Source organism: Anticarsia gemmatalis, chromosome 22, assembly GCF_050436995.1.
Source record: "Anticarsia gemmatalis isolate Benzon Research Colony breed Stoneville strain chromosome 22, ilAntGemm2 primary, whole genome shotgun sequence".
NCBI lineage: Eukaryota > Metazoa > Arthropoda > Insecta > Lepidoptera > Erebidae > Anticarsia > Anticarsia gemmatalis.
In genome coordinates, this window is record NC_134766.1 from 7,007,812 (window position 1) to 7,029,362 (window position 21,551).

The 21,551-nt window shown below is 37.3% G+C and overlaps 2 protein-coding genes across 4 annotated transcripts in view; one reads left to right on the forward strand and one right to left on the reverse strand.

The window, feature by feature from the left end:
* On the forward strand, window positions 1–9,206 carry LOC142982530 (serine/threonine-protein phosphatase 2A regulatory subunit B'' subunit gamma-like). Its single transcript, XM_076129056.1, has 8 exons — window positions 1–235; window positions 427–778; window positions 1,166–1,337; window positions 1,656–1,844; window positions 2,232–2,368; window positions 3,679–3,892; window positions 4,330–6,032; window positions 9,069–9,206. Exons 1-7 carry the CDS (start codon window positions 91–93, stop codon window positions 4,555–4,557), a joined length of 1,437 nt encoding a protein of 478 aa, XP_075985171.1. The 5' UTR covers window positions 1–90; the 3' UTR covers window positions 4,558–6,032; window positions 9,069–9,206.
* Window positions 9,072–21,551, reverse strand: part of LOC142982529 (5-oxoprolinase) — a 20,713-nt gene continuing 8,233 nt past the window's right edge. For all 3 annotated transcript variants that reach the window (XM_076129055.1, XM_076129054.1, XM_076129053.1), the window contains 22 exons: window positions 21,351–21,503; window positions 20,896–21,035; window positions 20,401–20,468; window positions 20,189–20,322; window positions 19,444–19,595; window positions 18,936–19,081; window positions 18,342–18,483; window positions 17,491–17,623; window positions 16,941–17,085; window positions 16,278–16,425; window positions 15,718–15,830; window positions 15,271–15,446; window positions 14,879–14,976; window positions 14,439–14,549; window positions 13,690–13,823; window positions 13,194–13,305; window positions 12,704–12,835; window positions 12,197–12,289; window positions 11,681–11,816; window positions 11,012–11,119; window positions 10,558–10,655; window positions 9,072–10,275 (listed from right to left, as the gene is read on the reverse strand). In XM_076129055.1, the coding sequence (XP_075985170.1) occupies window positions 10,126–10,275; window positions 10,558–10,655; window positions 11,012–11,119; window positions 11,681–11,816; window positions 12,197–12,289; window positions 12,704–12,835; window positions 13,194–13,305; window positions 13,690–13,823; window positions 14,439–14,549; window positions 14,879–14,976; window positions 15,271–15,446; window positions 15,718–15,830; window positions 16,278–16,425; window positions 16,941–17,085; window positions 17,491–17,623; window positions 18,342–18,483; window positions 18,936–19,081; window positions 19,444–19,595; window positions 20,189–20,322; window positions 20,401–20,468; window positions 20,896–21,035; window positions 21,351–21,503 (2,822 nt within the window). In that variant the 3' untranslated portion in view covers window positions 9,072–10,125. The remainder of the gene's footprint in view (window positions 10,276–10,557; window positions 10,656–11,011; window positions 11,120–11,680; window positions 11,817–12,196; window positions 12,290–12,703; window positions 12,836–13,193; window positions 13,306–13,689; window positions 13,824–14,438; window positions 14,550–14,878; window positions 14,977–15,270; window positions 15,447–15,717; window positions 15,831–16,277; window positions 16,426–16,940; window positions 17,086–17,490; window positions 17,624–18,341; window positions 18,484–18,935; window positions 19,082–19,443; window positions 19,596–20,188; window positions 20,323–20,400; window positions 20,469–20,895; window positions 21,036–21,350; window positions 21,504–21,551) is intronic.

The window sequence follows — 21,551 nt, forward strand, 5'->3', positions numbered from 1 at the left end:
TTCTGTCAAACTCATACCGAAATATTTTTGTTGTCCAAATCACAACAAAATAAATTTTTCCAAGAAATTTATATAAATTAAATACAAATCATGTCTGAAACTGTGAAAGAAACAAAAAGTGAGGACTCGGCTAACAACAACACTTCCACAGAGGCTAAACCGGTGGACGAGAAACAAGTTAAAATAAATAATATGTTGAAAGATCGACTTCGTAAATATATTAAAAAGTTAGATGGTAAGAAACTGTTATTATTTATACAACCATTAAGGCTAGTTTAGAATTAAAAATCGTATTTAACGTGTGTTTTAAGTTAGTCGAGTTATCTGAAAGTCCATAGTAAATGAAATAATAATCTACTTATTACTTGAAGCTAAAGCAAGCTAGTCTTAAATTATGGTCCTATTAATGCTACGATATGTTCGCAGAAACCAACACAAGTGTAACAAAAGAAGAAAACGAGAAAATCGAAGTAGAAACCTTCAAACAGCTTTACAAGCCAAGAGTGGCCGGCGATGAAGAATCTTATAAAAAAATACCTAAATTCTACTTCAAATTACCAAGACCTGACGATGTTTTAGCTCAGAAGTTGAGAGAAGAGACTAGAGCTCAGTTCTTACAGAAGAAAAGTAAAGAATTATTGGATAATAGTGAATTGAAACATCTGTGGAGCTTGTTGGAGAAGACTAATCCGAGTTCTACTGTCGGGAGCAATGATGAGCTGATTATTGATTACTTTCAGTTTAGGAAGATTAGGGAGGAAGCCGGGCCTAAGTATAAGTAAGATTTTTATGCTATTTCTAAAGCTATCTGTAGAAAAGTGTATAGGTGAAACAACTAGCAAGTAATTACTTTATGTAAATGACAGAATTCTCTGCAGAGGTTTATGCATGCATTTTAAAACATTGTGTCATTCAAATTTCCATTATAATAAGAAGTTTAATTAAAAGATAATAAAATAATTGCTAATCATTTTCGAGGTCCAGGTCAAAACCATCCCTCATTGTTCATCTCATGCGTTACTAGATCTGAGTATTTGTTACATATTTTATTTTTAGGTCAAAACTGCATGACCTAAGTAAAAGCTTTTCTGTAGGGTTCAACTTTATTCTAGATCTTGTGGACTCTATTTCACATTAAAAAACACTATGTAAAATTTTCTTACAGACCATATTTCACAGCAGAAGTATTTGGCAGACTGCAAGCAGCTGAAGGTGGAGTGGGCAGAGTAAGAGCTGTATCTCTGTTCAACTATGTGATGCGCCGAGTGTGGTTGCAACAGACCAGGATTGGATTGTCATTGTATGATGTGACAGGGCAAGGGTATTTGACTGAACATGTAAGTTTAAAAACTGTGCCATAATAGGTATTACTTTGTGGAGACCAGCAAGCAGATTGAGGTACTCTTTGTAAATAAAGTTAATTGGAAATATTTTTTCTGTGTAGTGTGTGAGAATCGTAAAAGCAATCTTTTGTGCGCGGGTTGTAATGCAATGGCCACTTTACTACTGAGACATTATGTTGTCCAAATATATTTCGTTTCTTATTGATAGTGTCATTGCATTGCATAACCTCATATGTCCTTTAATGGATTTTTATCAAAAATTTACAACCTTAGAAGTATAGAAATGTTCATTATTGTCACAACAATTTTCAGGATCTAGAAAGTTACATAGCTGAGTTAGTCCCGTCACTAGCAGCTCTCGATGGTCTGGACTCGTCCTTCAGTTCGTTCTACGTGTGTACAGCTGCTAGGAAGTTCCTGTTCTTCTTAGATCCACTCCGAGTAGGCAGGGTTAGGATACGAGATGTATTGTCTTGCTCGTTCCTGGATGATTTACTAGAGGTGAGGTCTTGGTATTTATAGACTAACAATTATATGTTACACATTCTTATTTGGCTAAATTTCGGTCTGTCCTGAAATACGATATGTGATAGGGTTGCAAATTAGTTTACAGTAAACAATTATACGTTGCATCGAGATTTAGCGACAACCTGCATTCGAATGTGGACTCGGAGTGCTCATTTACTGGGACCCTAAATAACATTCAATTTACATCACGACTTACAGATTTGCAAAAAATGTTTTGAAGTTATTTGTCACTTGCACGTCTAAACTGCTCATCAACTTTAGATAGAAGTGCGACATAGGCAACTTAAAGAGATACACAGGCAACGGTCACTCGGACTATATCGATTCTGTTCCGGTATACTTACTAGTATTTTTTTTCAGCTGCGTGAAGAAGATCTTCCAATGGAGTTGCAAGAACAGAACTGGTTCAGTGCAGCGTCAGCACTGAGAGTATACGGACAGTATCTCAATCTAGACAGAGATCATAATGGGATGCTCAGTATCAATGAACTCGCTGGGTAAGACGATTTGATACATTACTGAAATAACTAATTTATATTATTACTATTTTATATTAGTCACAGCCACTCACAGCTACTCTAAATTCATTTTTAAAATGTGGTCGGGTTCAAAAATCTTCGGCGATTGTTGTTAATTCCTTCGATTTTGACGACCGTTGCACCCTTATGAATCTTAAGTCAAGCAAATCTGTAATGTTGTTTTACGAGAGTGACGAACGCAATACAATACGACACGACATGGTATGCCAATGCAAAATGCAAAAAAGCTACTTGCAAGAAAAAAACCAAGTGAAGTAAGCCGTCGTTTTGTGAGAGCTTGATTGCAGCACTCCATTAATTTTACTGTTTAGGCAGGAATCAAAACTACACCTACTATTGTATAATTTAAAAAACCAGTATAAGTGCTTGTTCACGTTGGAACTCGCGGGCGCGGTGGCGGTCGCGAGCGCGGGGACGTGGCGATTTGTGTTCACGTTGGCCGCCAGGCGGGCGTTTGGCTCAAACTGGCTCAAACTGGTTGATCTTACTTGACATCGCGAGTGAATCGCGCCCGCCACCGCTAGTTCGACGTGAACACACACGAACATCTTCACTTGTTTGATATTGGCGCGAGCGCGCCACGCGGGCCGCGCGCGACGCCGCTAGCTCGCCCGCGACTTATGCCGGCTCCACATTATTGCCGTGAAGCTCCGTGAACAGACGCGAACGTGAATGTGGACGGTTTTCACGGGGTCCACGCGCGTTCACGCCTGTTCCCCGATCAGAGTCGGTATTAAAGTCCCGTGACAAAGGGTTCGCGCGGCGTTCACGCATACACATACACATTCACGGCCCCGGCGCAGTTTACTCTGGACTATAAAGGGGTACGGACCGTATAATGCGCTCAGCTTTTCAGATTATAGAAAAATGGTGTGAGGAACAACAACTTTCTTGTTTTTGACATCTATATAGTGGTATAGGGACACAGCAAATAAAGTTATCGCAGCAGCAGCTTCTACGTCCATTTCGCGGAGGGCTTCGAACTATTGTGAGCATTCCGTGAATGTGGAGGGCATGGAGTCGGTCCGTGAATTCACGGCGAGAATACGCGCGTGAATTCACGGCAATAATGTGGAGCCGCCATTAGACCGCGCGAACGGTTTGTACGTGAACACTTCGGTACATCGCCATATGTTTGATATTCCGCGACCGCGCCCGCCACCGCGCCCGCGAGTCAACGTGAATGAGCACTAAGTTACCGATTGCTTACATTTACCGTAACATAGATATGATATAAAACTACCTAATATTTTCAATTATTTTCCCAGCTACGGCTCCGGCACACTAACCCGCGCGTTTCTACAACGCGTGTTCCAACAATGCCTCACATACGACGGAGAGATGGACTACAAGACGTACCTGGACCTGGTGCTGGCGCTAGAGAACAGGAAGCAACCTGCGGCCCTCGCGTACCTGTTCCGAGTACTCGATATCAACTCTGTGGGGTACCTCGATGCGTTCACGCTTAATTATTTCTTTAAGGTATGTTGGTTATTATTATGTTAGTAAATATTTAATTACATAGTTTTATTTAGCTTGTTGGCTTACAAATAATTGATTTGTGACAGAAGTGATAACTTCTGCTTGTATTTTTATTATCAGATCTAATCCAAACTATCTGAATTTGTTTTATATTTAAAACTACTTTAGAGAGAGGACTACTATATTTTTATGGAAGGCAATCAGTGTTGTCGTATTGTAAAATCAGCAGAATAAAAAAAATATCACACCTTTAATAAGACATCATGGTTCGGCTTTAATTAATGGAAAATCCAGGTCAAGAAAAAATATGATTCATGAAAAATATATATTGAATGCCTACCTTACACTACAATCTTTCCGATACTGTCACAAGTTTCCTAACACAAAAACAGCAATGAACAAATTAAATAACACTACTTACCCACCATTTCCCCTAGGCAATTCAAGAACAAATGATAGCCCACGGCGCAGAACCGGTGAACTTCGACGACGTCAAAGACGAGATCTTCGACATGATCCGTCCTGAGCACCCATCACGGATCACCCTACAAGATCTGATCCGCAGTGGGCATGGGCACACTGCCGTGTCTATATTGTTGGAGCTGCACGGATTCTGGGCATATGAGAATAGGGAGGCACTCGCCGCGGCGGGAGATCATGCCTGACATACGATGCAAATGGGGTTTCATAACGACAAGTTTCTGATGTGATAAAACTTTTTAAAGTGGACTCTTTAAATTGGTGAATTTAATAGTGAAATTGTGAACAGTTTGTTATATGCATGACTATGATAAAGAATATGGACTATTAATGGTTTGTCTGCAAAAACACAGATGTAATTTTGTGTGTACCGCCCGGAAATTAAAGGTTGTGTACCTTAACATACTCAACCTGTTTGAATTGTAGTATCTGTTATACTAGAAAAAACATTTCTAAGGACTCGTAAGTTAATGATATATTGTGACTGCATTCTTGTGTGTATTCTTTATCAAGAATGTAGACTCCGAAAGCGATGTAGACTAACCGAAACGACGGGAAATAAAAATTTTAATTCGTTAGTTTAGTTAATTATTTCAATGAAAAATTAAGAGGTTAGTGAAGTGTTTGTGGCGATTCTTTCTTTTGTAATAAAGCTTTGAAATCCAGACGGCCTACCTCTTCTAAGGCCTGGCAAAGTGCAATTACCGTAAAGACAAAAGAGGGGGGAGGGCACACAGCCAACCTACGAAAGGTGGGGTGTAGGCGGAGTTTGTGGGTATATGAAGAAAAAACATCTACTGATTATAATGCTTATATTTCAACAATAACAATACTATAATATATAAAAACTAATGTATATTATAAATAACAGTTATATAATTTGTAAATATAGACCTGTGATTATTGTGATATTATTGTACTTAATTATTATAAAAAACATCCATTTAAAGCTTACTTTGCAAAATATATCACTTGGAATAAATAGTTGTGAAAATTAACAAATGTTTGATTACTGTTCAATGATATTATAAGTAAAAGAGGCGTCCATTGCCAGTTGCGCTCACCGGTCAGTAAACGATCTGTGAGTTAAGCAAACCTTGGCGCGGTCATTCCATAGATGGGTGACCGCATGGTGGTATTTGAGTTGGGCGCCTCCCTGCTTCGGAGGGCTCGTAAAAAGTCAGTCCCGGTTGTTGTCAATTAAGATAAAAGTCGTTAAGCTACGTCAAAGGCCTTTGAGTGGTTTGAACACCTTTGACACTAGGTTGACCACTAACCATACGATAAGAAAAAATAAAATATTAATAGCCGATTGCAACTCATAATTTTTGCTCCATATAGGCATTTCGGCAACCTGGCTGAACTGAGAAGCAGTAGGTATAAGAGCATGATGTTATTACGGAGAAGAAATATGGTCGATTTATTGAAAGCAAAAAATACTTAATAAATGATGGAAGCAAGATTTTTTAATTTTAAAATTATCGGTTTATCCCTTCATTTTGTGATGTTCTTTTAAACTATAAAGACATTTTTTTACTTATAATATCATTTTACAAGACGCGAAAATTTTAGAATATAATTTGGTTTGATTTGAATCACTAATCATCTTTTAGAAGGATGGATTATTATTTATTTTGCTCTTCATAATTACAGCTAATAGGTACAGGGGCCGAAACAAGTTCCATGATCGAAAATACTGATTTTACTGACCAAAAATTCAAAAATACTGACCAAATACTGACCATTTCCAAACCGTTTTTTGGGTGAATGGTGTGAAATATGAAGCTTATTTTCAGTTATTGGCCTCCACCATCCCCATAAACAACCAGCACCGCCTTTTTATTGTGTTAATGTCCAATAGACTCCAAAAAACACTTTTTTTTTTGTTAAAAAAGACAACTCCCGCACTAAGAATTGCTCTTGTGTCGCGGGGACTTTTTACAAACATACAAACAACGGACACAAAGCACAACCAGACCCGAAGCAATTATTTGTGGATCGCACAAATAATTGCTCCGTGTGGGAATCGAACCCACGACCTCCCGACGCAGTGGTATTGGCGTGGTGACCTAAACCACTGCGCCACGGAAGCAGTCAAATGGTTTATTTGTGTTTTTTGGAGTCTATTGGACAAAAAAACGCCAATAAACTCCAAAAATTCTAAAAAAACTCCATTAAACTCCAATAAACACCAAAATCTCTAATAAACTTCCCGTCTTACGAATTTTCGATGAGGTCTTACGAATTTTCGATGAGGTCTTACGAATTTTCGATGAGGTCTTACGAATTTTCGATGAGGTCTTACGAATTTTCGATGAGGTCTTACGAATTTTCGATGAGGTCTTACGAATTTTCGATCAGGTCTTACGAATTTTCGATCAGGTCTTACGAATTTCCGATCAGGTCTTACGAATTTTCGATCAGGTCTTAAGAATTTTTTACGAGTTGAGAAGTTTTTACCCATTCCAAAAAAGTGCGCAACGCCGCTAAACACGTTTTCACTCCAAAAATATTGATTTAAAACAGATGCTATTTTTGAGGTCATGTGATGCTTAAATATACAGGGTGTAAATGACAGCCTACCGAAAACGAAAAAAAATGACTTTAGACATGATTCTGATTTTTCCGATTTTTTATGCGTTTTTTTTAATTTTTTTTGGTATTATTTCGTTAATACTACATAATGCAACATGAATATGAAAAAAAATCCGTCATATTACTGTTTTCCACAAAAAACAGCAATGGATTAAAACAACGTATAAATTCGCTATCAGCTGTGCGCGGCCAACGACACCGCGCCGGCGGCGGCCGGCCGCGACGGTCGACGTCACGCCGCGTACCTACGCGCGCCACACAGACACACGATTACGCACACAGCTGTCAGCCTCACACTCACTAGTATGCAGCGTTACTTAGTATTTGTTCTATGTTAAAAATGAAAATTACATAATTATCCCGCTCTCCGATAAAAGGTAAATTCATAAGATTTAAAATGTGTGATATCTTATTATTACACGTACAAATACATACAGAACGACAAAAAATCCTATTGATATTCTTTAGCGCTATAAAAATCTCTAATAAACAATTTAACATGTATTGTCGCTTTGTTCCATTTGTTCTTGCAAATTTCTATTCGATATTTACACGCTCATTCATACTTCATACAAGCGCGGTGCGCCTCGAAAAGAAGATGGCCGTAGTGACGCGTGACGCCGCGACCGCGCGTGGATGTTACATAGATGGGATGCGACAAAATGGATGCTAAGTAATTCTCCGGGGATTATGAATTATGATAAGTTAGTTTCTCTGATAAGAATATTAATGGATATTGATTGTTATCATTGTTATGTACCTACATTTTTTATGGTTTAATTAAATAATCGTTTCGAGTTTATTTTATTTACTTTAAGCTGATTTTATGTTATAAATATCAAAGTATTTTAAACTTACATCAATAATGTTTGTAATGTTATTTGGTATTTGAATAAAACTACAATGCAACCAGTAACAACTGTGACAAGTAAAAATAGTAATGCCACATCAATATTTTATTGAATCTAATCTCTCGCTGGGATACTAACTCGTCGCTCGTCACCAAATCGGCGGCGCGCGGGCGGACGGCGCGGAGGGAGCGGGTGGCGCGGGCGAGGGGCGGCGCGAGTGAGCGGAGAGGCGCCCGCGCCGGCGGCTCTCTTTGATAGTTCGAGCAATTCGCTCGCGGAAGACGGAAGCTCTTCACCGGTGTCGTTCGTTATGTCCTATTCGTCGTGTCGTGTGTGAACTATTGTTTATTATTACTTGTTATTGTTTCGGTTTTGTGTTGTTGTTTTTATTGTTATTATTTTTGTTGTTATTGTTTTCGAAGTGCAGTTGTGTTCGTAAATAGGAAGAAATGTTGATGTGTTATGTATGGTGAAGCACGTGGAAGTGCACGGCGTGCTCTGCACCTGTACGTCCGGATCCAAAGGTACTCAAACTCTCGCCATACACCAGGTATTTGCGTGTTGATAGACATTGATAACAATATGTTTTAGCACTTTCTTATTATTGGTTACATTTTGCTATTATTGTTTGATTTCACGTAAGCCAAGTAGGTACCTACCTGCTTACAATTTTACTATGAGCTATTGTAACATACGGGCCTACTTACGATACCATAAACGATACATAAGATTGTTATCTAATGATAGGGTTGCATACTAGTGAGCGCATAGACGTGGTGGTACGCGTACGTACCTACGACGCGTCGCGACATGTCGTCGATCAGCGCGCCGCCGCCGCCAGAAGTCTCGTAGGCATGCGCGGAGATACATCGCGTTGTTCACTATACATTGAACGCTCAAAAATGACTAACTCGGGAACCAATCATTTCCGAGAAATATCGTTGGAGTAAATTTCGCGCATACAGTGTCACAAACTTACCAGTAAAGTTTTCGGTTAGCTGTCATTTACACCCTGTATATGTACGTAGATCATCCACATATACAAAGTGTCCAAACCAGCCCTCAGATATCATCACTGGACAAATCGAGAATGTAGGATTGGCCAAAAGCAGAGGAAAACCAAAAAAAGTATATTGAATTTGGAAAAATACTGACAATACTGACCAATTTTCGAAAATACTGACTTTTACTGACCAGGTCCAAAAATACTGACTTTTACTGACTTTACTGACCTGTTTCGGCCCCTGTAGGTATTATATTTTAGAATACAGTAGAAATTATGATTTACGCATTTAAATATAATTTAAACTAAAAATAAATAGAAATTGTATACATGCCTTTAAATGCTTATAAAATTGATTATTATGCATTGTTCGAGTTTTAGTGTAATTAGTATATTTGTAACTAAATTAAATATTGCTTCTAGATATGTACTTATTTTTGTTATATTGTACAAAAGAGCTGATTTTGTCAACATCTGTAGCGCGATTTCTTACAGTAGGGTACTATGGACTAACTCGCATTTGAGATTGAAAAATAAGTAATAAACTAGTTCTTGCAAAATACGCGATAATCAGGTTTCCGTTAAAAATATAGCGATAGCAGTCAGAAATATTCACAATGAAATAATTGTAAATATTATTCGGAAATCACACCGTGTTTATATTTTATTTGATGATACTACAACTTTATGAGTAATTAAACATCAAAATTAGTGCAATGAGAAAATCAGCCCTTATTAAAACATAATTATTATGATTTATTTATAATACTAACACAAAAATGCATTAAAATAAATGCTTTGCAATATCAACTACAACCTATTATAAGCTGCCAAAATGATTGTTCGAATAAAAATATGTGACTATTTTATAAATTTTGTCTTTGAATTCATAAGCTAAATTATACATTTTACCCATATCTGAATCACTTCTAGGCGAGGGTCTCCTCTCGAAATGAGGGAGGAGTTCATGGGGATAGATAGAAAACAATTGTTTCTTTAAATTGTTCTATAAACGAGTATTGATGTTATAACTAGTATTTTTCTTGCTTATTACATTTTACATAACTTTGAAGAAAAAAATGGATATTGATTCATCTTCATGAAATCATTAGATTTTCAATTAGGAACAAGGCCTTATTATAAAAAAAATGCTTTGTTTTAAACCGACACTGCTAAAAGAGGAGTGTTATAAGTTTACCGTATCTGTGTGTCTATAGCATTTTAGCTCCTGAACAAATAGACCGATTACGATACCTACTTTTGTTTGAAAGCTGTAGTTAGTTGTTACTTGTGCTATTCTTATCTTATACAGATTCCTGCGCGCTCCGGTACTCGAACACGCTACCCCTCTCTATAAACTCGCTTGTCTGTTTGCTTGTTTGTATGTTTGCGTCTGACTGGTCTGAAGGAACGCCATAACCGCCTCCGCCGGGCGAATTCATTATGTATTTATCCTGAAAAATAGGCAATTTAGAAAAAAAATATAACATTATCAAATTTTCATTTGTTAATTTAGGCCTTGTTCTCAATGGGGTAGGTAAAGGTGAAATAAGTTACATTATTCATCAAATTATTTAGGCGTTAGTTGGCGTAAATTTGAGAGTTAAAATTTCAAAATAAAGTGACTTTATAGTTTAGGAATAATACCTACAATATTTATCTGATAATGAAAATTGAATGAGAAAAATCTGCCAAAATGGGTAAAGTTATTTAAATTATAAGTTACAAGTACTCACTCCGGGATAAGCATGTATGGATGCTTTGCCGCCAAGATTGATCAATCGTCCGTCAACGCGCTGTAGCAGGTTCAATCCTCTCTCGCCTGCCTCTCCACCTAAAAAGAAAACATTTATCATATAATCAGAAGACTACGAGTATGTCACTACGCGGATACTTATAGATTCATTCTGAAAAGTTCATTAACTTGACAGTGCAATAAGACACGATGCTGCCCAGCAATCAACGCACGTAATAAAGATTTTTTTATGATTTAAAATATTTTTAATGATATAGCAGTGAGTGTTGTTGTTGTTTAAGTTGGTATTTCCCACGCAAGTGGTTGATGGTTCGAATCCGACTCAACACACCAATGACTTAAGGCCTAACCTCTCCTTCATTACGGGAGGAGACCCTTGCCTTGTAGTGGGACGTTATAAATATGTATAAAATAAGCAACTTTAAACGTCATACCGTTCATCCCGTAAGGCTGGAAAGATCTACGTTCTGTTAGTACAGACAACTGTACACTGCGACGGAACACCAGCTCTCTCGAGACACCATCACCACCGTTCCAACGACCTGCGAAAAAAATATTGCAATTTGCATGTCAAAAATATTGACATAATTAGAGCTAAATTACTAAGCAGTTTTTTAAATGATTAAAGAGGCCAGAACATTTTTCACTAAATTCAAAACTTAGTACAAAGCGTTGTATGCAAAATTCGCGGCTGGCGGAGGTATATCAAAATCAAAATCAAATGACACTTATGATAGTCAATGATACAGAGAGTGAATTTACCGCCAGTTCGGAAGGTAGGGCCAATAAGAAGAGCTGCCAACAAACTCCAGGCCACTCTTTTTAATCGCCAAATGGTTTTAACAATATAAATACAGAATTTAGAACATCAGTGACCCATGGCTAGGCTGATAGTGACCTGCAGGCTTATGCAGCAGACAGAGGTATATATTTACAACAGTTCGTTTTCTTAAAAATAGTAAGTAATTTTAACTGTAATTTTGATAAATCATGCATGCCGAGGCTCTCTACTAAGAAGTCGAATTATTGTATACTGTTTTTTGGCAATAAAACTATCAGAAAACTACTTTAATTTAACTTATAAAATCGCAAGCTGAAGTTACCTTTCCCGCCAGAGTGTGTTCTAAGTGAGAACTTGGTAACAAGCATGGGGTACCGTCGCTCCACGATCTCCACGTCCGTGATGCGCGTGTTCGTCATGTGCGTGTGCACGCCGCCCGAGCCGTGCCAGCCCGGACCCTGACATATACACATAATACATGAGTTATTAAATTATATAATACATAGAACTATGCAAAAGCTTTAATACCTAAGAGTATACAAAAATACGATATTATCTTCATTTTATTAAAGTTATTTGTAAATAAAACTGAGTTATTAGGTCGGTACTATATTCACAACCACATATTATAAAGACTACAAAATGAAATAAATTACAAGCAAAATCTAGTAAAAGAAAATAAGTTAAATCAGGTCCGGTGCGGTGAGTAGTTAAAGAACGTCTGAGTATTTTTTTTTCTATTGTTCACTGTTTTACTATTTATATGATATGCCAAACCGATAATAAAAAAATTACAGAAATGAAGAAAGTAACTGTTCAAAATTAAAGTCAAACTTACTGCTCCACTCCCTCCAGCTACAGTTTCATAATATCCCCAATCCTTTTCACCCAGCGTCAGGTTATTCATACAACCTTGTGATGCGGCGCACACCTATAATATTAATAAACCATTCTAAAAACACGTATGTTTTATTGAATTTTCATACTTTTGACCAAACTATCGAACTAGCTAACGATATCTTAATAAAAAACAATTTGCAATTATCAATATTAACGGCCGCAATTTGCGCTACGTGGCGCAGTGGTCAGTGTTGGTGGCAAGGTGGTCACCACGTTACTACCAGTGTGGCGGGAGGCCGTGGGTTCGATTCCTACACGGAGCAAATATTTGTGCGTACCACAAATAGTTCGGTCTCGTTGTACTTTGTGTCCGTTGTTTGTATGTTTGTAAAAGTTCCCGCGACATAAGTCTTAGTGCGAGAGCTGTCTTTAAAAACTTTTCTATGTCTTTATTTATATTATTATGTCTTTGAATAGGAAAAGAGTTATTATTAACATTATGTACCTGGAAAGCTTTAAGCACGACATCTACGATACGTTGTGAAGTGAGCACGTTCCCGCCCACCACGGCCGCACCCTCTGACGGGTCCAGTATGGAACCAGCCGGGATTATCACCTTCACTGGGTTCAGACAACCCTGGAACACAAGAGGAAAAATATTTTCATAATCAGCACAAATTTTACCAACTATATTACGTTTATACAATAGCTGATTTTGACTCTGATTGAATAAGTATGCGGTGATTTTCTTCTATAATTCTTCGATTTAATTTTAATAAGAGATTTTAACCCGTCATTCTCCTTCATTGTACTACTCATATGATTCCCACTCAAATTACCCCAGGTTTTCGAACTTAACAAAGAGAGATTGTACAAGCAATGGAAATAATCTGTGATGTCTTGTAATAAATTAATTGTGTTATTCTTATGCCTATTTACAGAGAAAGAAGCAAATTACTGAATAAGCTTGGGTATATTATTGTTAAGTCGGTTACCTGATTCAAAGGCACGTCGTGTCCCACCATACACCGCAGACAGTAGATAAGTGCTGACAGAGTAATGGCGCGCGGCGCGTTCAAGTTACCCCATACTTCTACACCAGTACCGCTGTGAAACAATATAAAATTATTTACATTTACATATTAGATATAAGACATTCGTCTTTTTCCTCTGACAGTTTTGAAAGGCTTTTCATGTGCATTAACTCGAAACTATCAGAGAAAAGAGACTTGTGTAGTAAGGTAGTAAAAATAAAATTTTATGTGGCGTATTTTCGCAAAAAATGCATTTTTCCTCAATGCGAATGACAAAATACCTAGAGTAGATCGGTATTGCAACGTTACCGCATTCGTCATTCGGATAGGATTAAGTCATTGTCAGTTGTTTATATATGTATATTCCCTAAATATTAAAGAATCTATACCTTACAGACTAACTGCATAATTATATTTAAAAACAACAAACAAAATGTGTTTCTATAATATTACTTACGTGAAATCACATATAGCACTTCCCAGCTCCTTATCTAATGTAACTGTAAGAGTAATAGGCGTCCCGTTGTCCATGTATTCTGTAGCTTTGAGTACCGCACTACCCGTCTTGGTCAACGCATTATTTGCTATCTCCTGCAAAATGTTATACCAAATATTTTCCAGTTGAAAAGTTAAACTAGATTGTAAAAAAAAACTTAAAATCTGGAAATACTAAACAAACTTATTCATAAAAACTTCAACGATTTTAGAAGCAACAGTTCATTATGAGCCGTAGTCAAAAGTTGTAAGGTAAATAGACTTAAAGTATTTTGTAAAGATATTTCACTTGGTATAGTTATCAAAATAAACAAATATAAAACAGATACTTATTGAAACTTTAAGTACTTTTTCGAATACTAATAATATTTATGGTTTTTTTTTGTTCAATGCTTCAGTAGTGAACTCATTAATTCATACATAAACGGACTATAAATAAATATTATTGGACAACTCACACACGGTCATTTGATTCCAAACTTAGCAGAGCTTGTATTATGGTAACCAAATAACTGATAAACATACTTATATACTTCTAAATTCATACTTATATAGATACATTAACATCCAGGCTCAGAACAAATACTCGTGCTCATCACACAAAGATTTATCCTGGGTGGGATTCGAACCCACCACACGCAGCGCTACGGTTGTTGCGGCGAGGTGACTGCTTAAACCACTACGCCACAGTGCAGTTACTATGGTTCTCACCTTTAACATATCCCTGACTGCTAGTTCAGCATTCTTCTGTATATGCGTCATGTAAGCTTGTACCACATCTAGACCATACTCGTCGATCAACTCGCCTACTAGTTGAATACCCTGTAAATAACAGACACTGTAGCGAATATGCACTTACGTATACGTGCGTGTACGTGCACGTACATGAGCTGAAAACCCCAATGTACTTTGTAACCCTGTAAAGTACATTGCCGTTTTCAACTAATGTTGTCACATGTCAACACAGTCGGGTTAGAACAAAATACCAAAGAATTGGTAAGAAAGATTGATAGGTACTATAGATTATAGAAAGTTTTGTGTGGTGTATAGATTTACTAGCAACTTCAAGTCTTATTTTGTAGTTGATAGAATAATAAATATAAATAAATAAATATATTTATTAGGAAATAATGAGGTAATGTTACACCTACCCTTTGGTTAGCAGCGACTTGTGCCTTCAAATCTGACAGATTATCAGCTAAATTCCTAGTACCGGAACAGCCAGGTTCCTTGCCAGGCTTCATTAGTTCTGTAACACGTAGATATAATTTCCCGTATAAAAAAACTTTTGTGAAAGCAATTTTGAAATTACTTGAATTTGCAACTAATCGAATATCAAAATCTTATTTTTTATTAAAATGATTTTCTTACAAACAAACACTGAAACGAATTTATTGCCCGACTTTTCGGCCAAGTTACATTAAAAGGCGAACTTAGGCCGACAAAATAAAAATGTAAAGATCAGCAATATCGTCTGTATCGTAGCCCATTTTACATTGAATTTGTATTATTTTTCTATACGATAAGTCTTTTCCTCACAGACCTTCAGTGAGCTGCTTCTCATTGAAGTGTCCCCCGTCCACCAGCAGCAAGGACTTGAAGGCGGCCCCCTCCTGCGCCAGGCTCACGGAGTGCGGCGGCATGGAGCCCGGCGACAGCCCGCCGATGTCGGCGTGGTGCCCGCGGGACGCCACGAAGAAGATCGGACGATTGTGAGATCTATACGATAAAAATTACTATAGTTTTAGTTACAGAATGTAATAAAGGGTGTATGTAGATTCACTAGCAATTATTCCAAGTTTTATTTTGTAGTTAATACAGTTTGTTTTCGCATGCATGTGACAGCAACGCAACTTAATGTACACGATGTTTAATAAAGCAGGAGAATCTTCAGCAGGAGAATATTCTACTAATTTATACTCTCCCTACATACTCTATATTATAATTGGTTTCAACTTACAATATTTTGACCATAGCTAATATAACTTACTTGTGGAAGACTGGTGTAATCACAGTGAGGTCTGGTAGATGTGAGCCTCCTGCTTTCGGATGATTTGCTAATAACACGTCGCCTGGCTTGAGAGAGTCACCGCGTACCTTCATCTAGAAATTAATAAACATAATAAATTAATATGATTGATCACCACTTTTTAACACAATACTAACATTAATCATTTTTATGGTCTGTGTGTCCATCCGTATGTATGTTTAATATCCGCATGAAAATCGTTAAGGATTCGATTTTTTATATGCTAACATTTTAAATTAAACCTGGGAAAAGCCGTCCGGGTCAGGAAGTGCTAAGCTTAGGTTTAAAACATTTTATATATTTTAGCCTTCATCGGTGGCCCACTGCTGGGCAAAGGCCTCTTCATATTGGTTACGAAAGTATCTCGACGGGAAAAATCCTTTCGGATACCCGAATTTCCTGGGGGGGAAAATCTGGGCTATGTGGTGCTGCTATTAAAAACCACCCTGGTAACCTTCTTTGATGTTCGGATGGAGGAGCTCTGGGACCTTAAAAACACACAAGTATACGTGTATAGCTACCTGGTACTGCACAGTCTCCTGCATGGCTCCGAGGTGCACGGGTATGTGCGGCGCGTTGGACACCAGCCCGCCGTCGGCGCCGAACAGAGCGCACGAGAAGTCCAGACGCTCCTTGATGTTCACCGAGATTGATGTGCGTTGTAACACCCTGTAGTATATCATAACTTGTAATAAAATCTATGTGAACAGCAATACACTAGCTGTATAATTATATAAGAATGATTAATTTGCACTCAAATTGATGCGGGTACAAATACTAAGGGACTACACTGGAGTCTTAAAGGGGGTTTAATAATACCGTCAAGACGACTCATCTTCCCAAAGTATAAATTTTATATTAAATCAAATCATGTTCTTGGAATTTCAGGGAAAAAGATGGCTTTGACAAATTCTGGTAGCATAAAAAATGAGACGATTAAAATTGTTGGTTGGTTTCACATTATAATTTACTTAATTTCGAAATCATGAAAAGTGAGGGACAATATGAAAAGATTTACTTTGCTCAAATCAGTTATATGTTGCAGTGCTAATATATTTTGTTTGTAGGTATGTTAAGTAAATTTCTACATAATACCTAACCTACGATATCACATCGGTTTTCTTCACATAAAAAATAAAAATATCATGCAAGATTTTCAAGTAATCAAATGTAGGTATACATACCTGCCCATTTGTTCAGCGATAGACATGAACCGATGACTAAAGATGCTCAGTTGTATGGAATCAAGGTCGGTGGTGACACGCCGAGCCTGACCTGACCCTATCGTGATGCGAATATCACCCAGTTTGGTGATCTCAGCACGACAATCTAGAAGAATACGAAATAACCATTATAATGTGTTAGTCTATTAAAAATGGTAAAACAAAAGTCGAATTAGCTACTCTTTATGAAGTATTAAGAACTTTAGTATACTTCATTTGTTTTAGTATAAAAAAACGCCATAGTGACGTCACAATTTTGTATTTTCGTTAGGATCAAATGAGTGCGTGATAAAATATTTAATACATACATAATATCAACCTTTTTTTCCCATACGGATAGGCAGAGACCAAATAATATTTCAGTATGTACCTAATAATTTTAATTTCAACATTAATTACGAAAAAATTTACAGCATGAGAATTTTTGATGAACGTTTTGTTAGTACAAGTTTAATAATTTTTCGTTTACCCAGTCAACTATTGTATTAGAATCATTGTTTTCTCCACTTACCTGGCTCTACAAGTATAGTAGACAAACTATCCATAATAATAGCTGGACCTGAGATCACTTGTTCAGGCTTCAGTTTCTCTAGTAGGTATATTGTAGTGTCCTGGTAGCCGCCTTCAAAATATACTTTTACTGTCTGTAAACATTTTATAGTATTATATCGTTGATCAAATTATCCAAAGGAGAAGTTTTGAAGTACAGTGAGTATGATTTATCTTTAATGCCCGGTTTCTGAGAAGCATTTAGCGTTAGTTTATCTATTCAATAGCGTTTTTGTTATATGAGTTTTAACGCTATTGAATACATAAACTACCGCTAAATGTACCTTAGAAACCAGGGGTAAATAATTTACAGTTGAGTTAGTTGATCACGTATACTCAAGTGCACGTTACACTACCTCCGATACTACAAATCTGTATAATTTTTCATATTTTTTAAACCCCTACGCAAAAAGAGGGGTGTTATAAGTTTGACGTGACTGTCTGTGTGTCTGTCTGTGGTATCTTAGCTCCCGAACGGTTGCATGATAGTTTTTTTTTGTATTAAAGTGAGGATGTCTTTATCTTAATAACTGGTGCGTACAAAACAGACACAAATAAAACTATTTTATTTTTCGTACTAAATAATCAACGTTTAAAACAATGTGCATAAAAATATTTGTAAGTTTTACTAACATATTGTAATTAAATAACTATATAACTCACCTCCGGTTTCTGAGGTACATTAAAATTTAGTGGTAGTTAATCTATTCAATAGCGTTTAAACTCATATAAAAAACGCTATTGAATAAATAAACTACCACTAAATGTACTCAGAAACCGGGGTAAGTCACAATAAAATTATAATTTTCTTACCTTTTCAGAAACAGGTGTGGTTCCCTTCCCGCTAGGTGGCGCGACATCTTCAGGCACAGCGCTCATGCCCACACCACGGACACGGATGTCATCCACTATGACGTCACGGTCCGCTAGAGTGAACCCGAACTCGCTTTTGTATCTAAAATAATTAATTTATTATTTATTAAAGTCGAGGATACCTAGGATGACACACGTTGTATTAGTTTGGATTGGATAATCCAGCGACCAGACTATATCCCGCAGTTTTCGAAAATAAAACTACCTCACTTTATATAAATAGATCAATCTTTTATATTTTTTTTTGAACCTAAGAGCCTGCTAGTTACCAGCCTGCCAGCCTGCTGAGCAAAGACCTTTCCCCCCTTCCCTTCCAAATTTCCCTATCGGCGGCAAGATCCGACTAGTCTTTTTCAAATGCGTCCAGGTCATCCACGTCAACCCAATCGATCATTTTAGCATAAATTAATCTCGCTTCTGTGCTTGTATTAGAGTTTTTTTTCGACAAGTCATCGACTTTTTAAAGGTAAGTGCTATATCATAAAATTTAATCAAGAATGGCGACGTAAAATCCTGCAATACACACAAACATACCTATTAACAAAGGCAGTATAGAAGTCTCCGTGCCTGCAAGCGGTGGGAGACTCGTCGGGTATCGGCGACACCATGAGCGCGCAGTCCGTCCCGCGGTACCGGAGGTGTAAGTACGGCTCTGTTACTATCTGACTGTCTAGAATACCCTGCGAATTTAAGAACAACTGTAATATTTGCGCTAATCATACTAGATGCCATCATCTCGCATATAATATTGTTTATAGCAGTAGTTTTGTCGCAAAATAAGCTCAAGATTAGTTGGATGCTTTATAGAGCGAAAAATTGATGACTGATTTTCCAAGTAAGTAAATCTGGATAGCATTGACACTTAAGTTCATAATAACTTAATTTTAGCATTAATTACGAAAACACATTTTATTTTTTCTCTACAACCTAGTAGTTTAGAATTAGATGACTGTGAATAGAGTCATACAAACATACATACATAAAGCGAGTCATCTCGATTAATATTTACTCGTATATTTATAAAATGATGTTCTAAGCTTACTTGTTTAGTAAGTTTGTCCCTGGCGACTGCAGCGAGCACGTCGAGTTGTTCGTCGATGTTGTCGAAGCTGTCGGCGCAGTACACGAGCGCGGCGGGCTGCTGAGCCTCCTGCACTATGTGGGCGAGGGCCATGCCGTATGCTGACAGAATACCTGCATATACGAGGAACTTAGTATCACTATTGACTATGGACCGTATTAGCTGATTCTAACGATTTTTGTGGTAATTATGTCAAAATAGTTAAGGTGGTCATCACATAACTACCACTAAGCAACACTGTAAACTAACAATTCCTTCCCCAGCTACACATAAAATAAACAATTTAACACGTTGTGTTCTTGATTTTATAAATCTTACAGTGTAACACATTTGTGTTGTCAAATTTTAGAGCTACATTTCATAATCTACATAACGACTGACGATCATAACAGCTATAGTATGAATAAGTAGCTTGAATACAGTACAGGTATGAAAATCTTAACTCTTTGCATTTAATTATTATGCCTAAAATAGTAAGTCAAGTTGTCAAAATTAGCAGCTTAAACCCAGAGATAAATTAGGAAGCAAATGTCGCACGTGTCAGCAACATTTCAAACGGACAATTTAAATTAATGTATCTGGCAACATCGCGCGACTCATATCCGAGCGAGGTCCGGCAACATTCATCTCATTAGCATTGCACCATTTGTCGTCACAGAAACACAGGCTTACTTTAACGCTTGGCCAACCAGGTTTGTTAACTTACCCGCATACTTATGTATGAGTACAGTAGTGATGCCCAGTTGTCTCGCCACACTGCAGGCGTGCTGCCCGCCCGCGCCGCCGAAGCACGCCAGCGCGTGCTGCGATGCGTCATGTCCACGGGCTGTAGTCAACGCTCTGTAATTTAAACAATATATAACAATTTGACAAATTATATTTAATTTTAATAAAAAATGTGCTGTTCCTGTTATTTACCTGATGGGTCTGCACATAGCTTCGTTGGCAACATTTAAGAAACCCATTGCCACTTCCTCCATGGTCATCTGGAAAAACAATGAAGAAGTTGAATGAAATGAACAGTTTTCTATCGTTATCTTATCGTTAATTAAAAACCGGCCAAGTGCGAGTCAGACTCGCGCACGTATGGTTCCGCACCAAAAAGTACGTAGTCATAATCATTTATTTGCCAGAAATGTGGTAATTACAAAGATAATAATAACATTTTATTTTCAGTATTTGTTGTTATAGCGCCAACAGAAATTGGCGCTATAACAACAAATTGTAAAAAAAAATATGAATAATTTATGAAAATTTAAGCTTTCTAGGATACACACAGACAGTGGAGGCTTAGTAAAAGGGTCCCGTTTTCCCCCATTGGGTACGAAACCCTAAAACCGACTTAACGCTAATAATTGCAAATCTCTAAATCCAAGGTTCAACGCGACTTCAACAGAAAAATATTTTACATACCTCTTTCCCTCCATCTTGTCTCAAGAAAGTGTTAATTTCATCTGTCATCTTCTTGAACGCAGTGATTGTTGCTTCTTTGTCTAAAGGCTCTTTTTCAGAGTGACCGAATATCTTGGGGAAATATTCGGGGAGAAGACGACCTGAAAAATGTCACGTTATTAGTTTCAGTAATGCATGAAGCTAGACTTTCTTTTCTTTTGCTATACCTTATATCTCAATACATATATAGATGTAATAAAAGACATTTTAGATAACTTAGGCCCAATATCAATATCGATTCTCAACGATTCTCTAACAACCAATTAACAGCAAAAAAACATTATTTGCTAAGACATTATAATAAAGATAGAATGGTCGTCTTTTGTGTTCGTTTTTCGTCCAAAATGAAAACTAAAAAGGCAATGAGTGGAAGCAGATTTTTTAATATTTCTTAATAATAATAATATAATTTTTACCTAGTAACAAGTTAGCGTCAGTAACAGTCAAAGGTCCCCCCTTCCTGTAGCACGCAGGGCCGGGCTGCGCGCCCGCTGACTCGGGCCCGGCCACCAGCAGCCCTGATCTGAACATCAGCATAGACCCACCGCCCGCCGCTACTGTGTTTATATCTGTTGAAAACACAAGCTGGTTTAAAATGCACAAAGATTTTCCGGTTT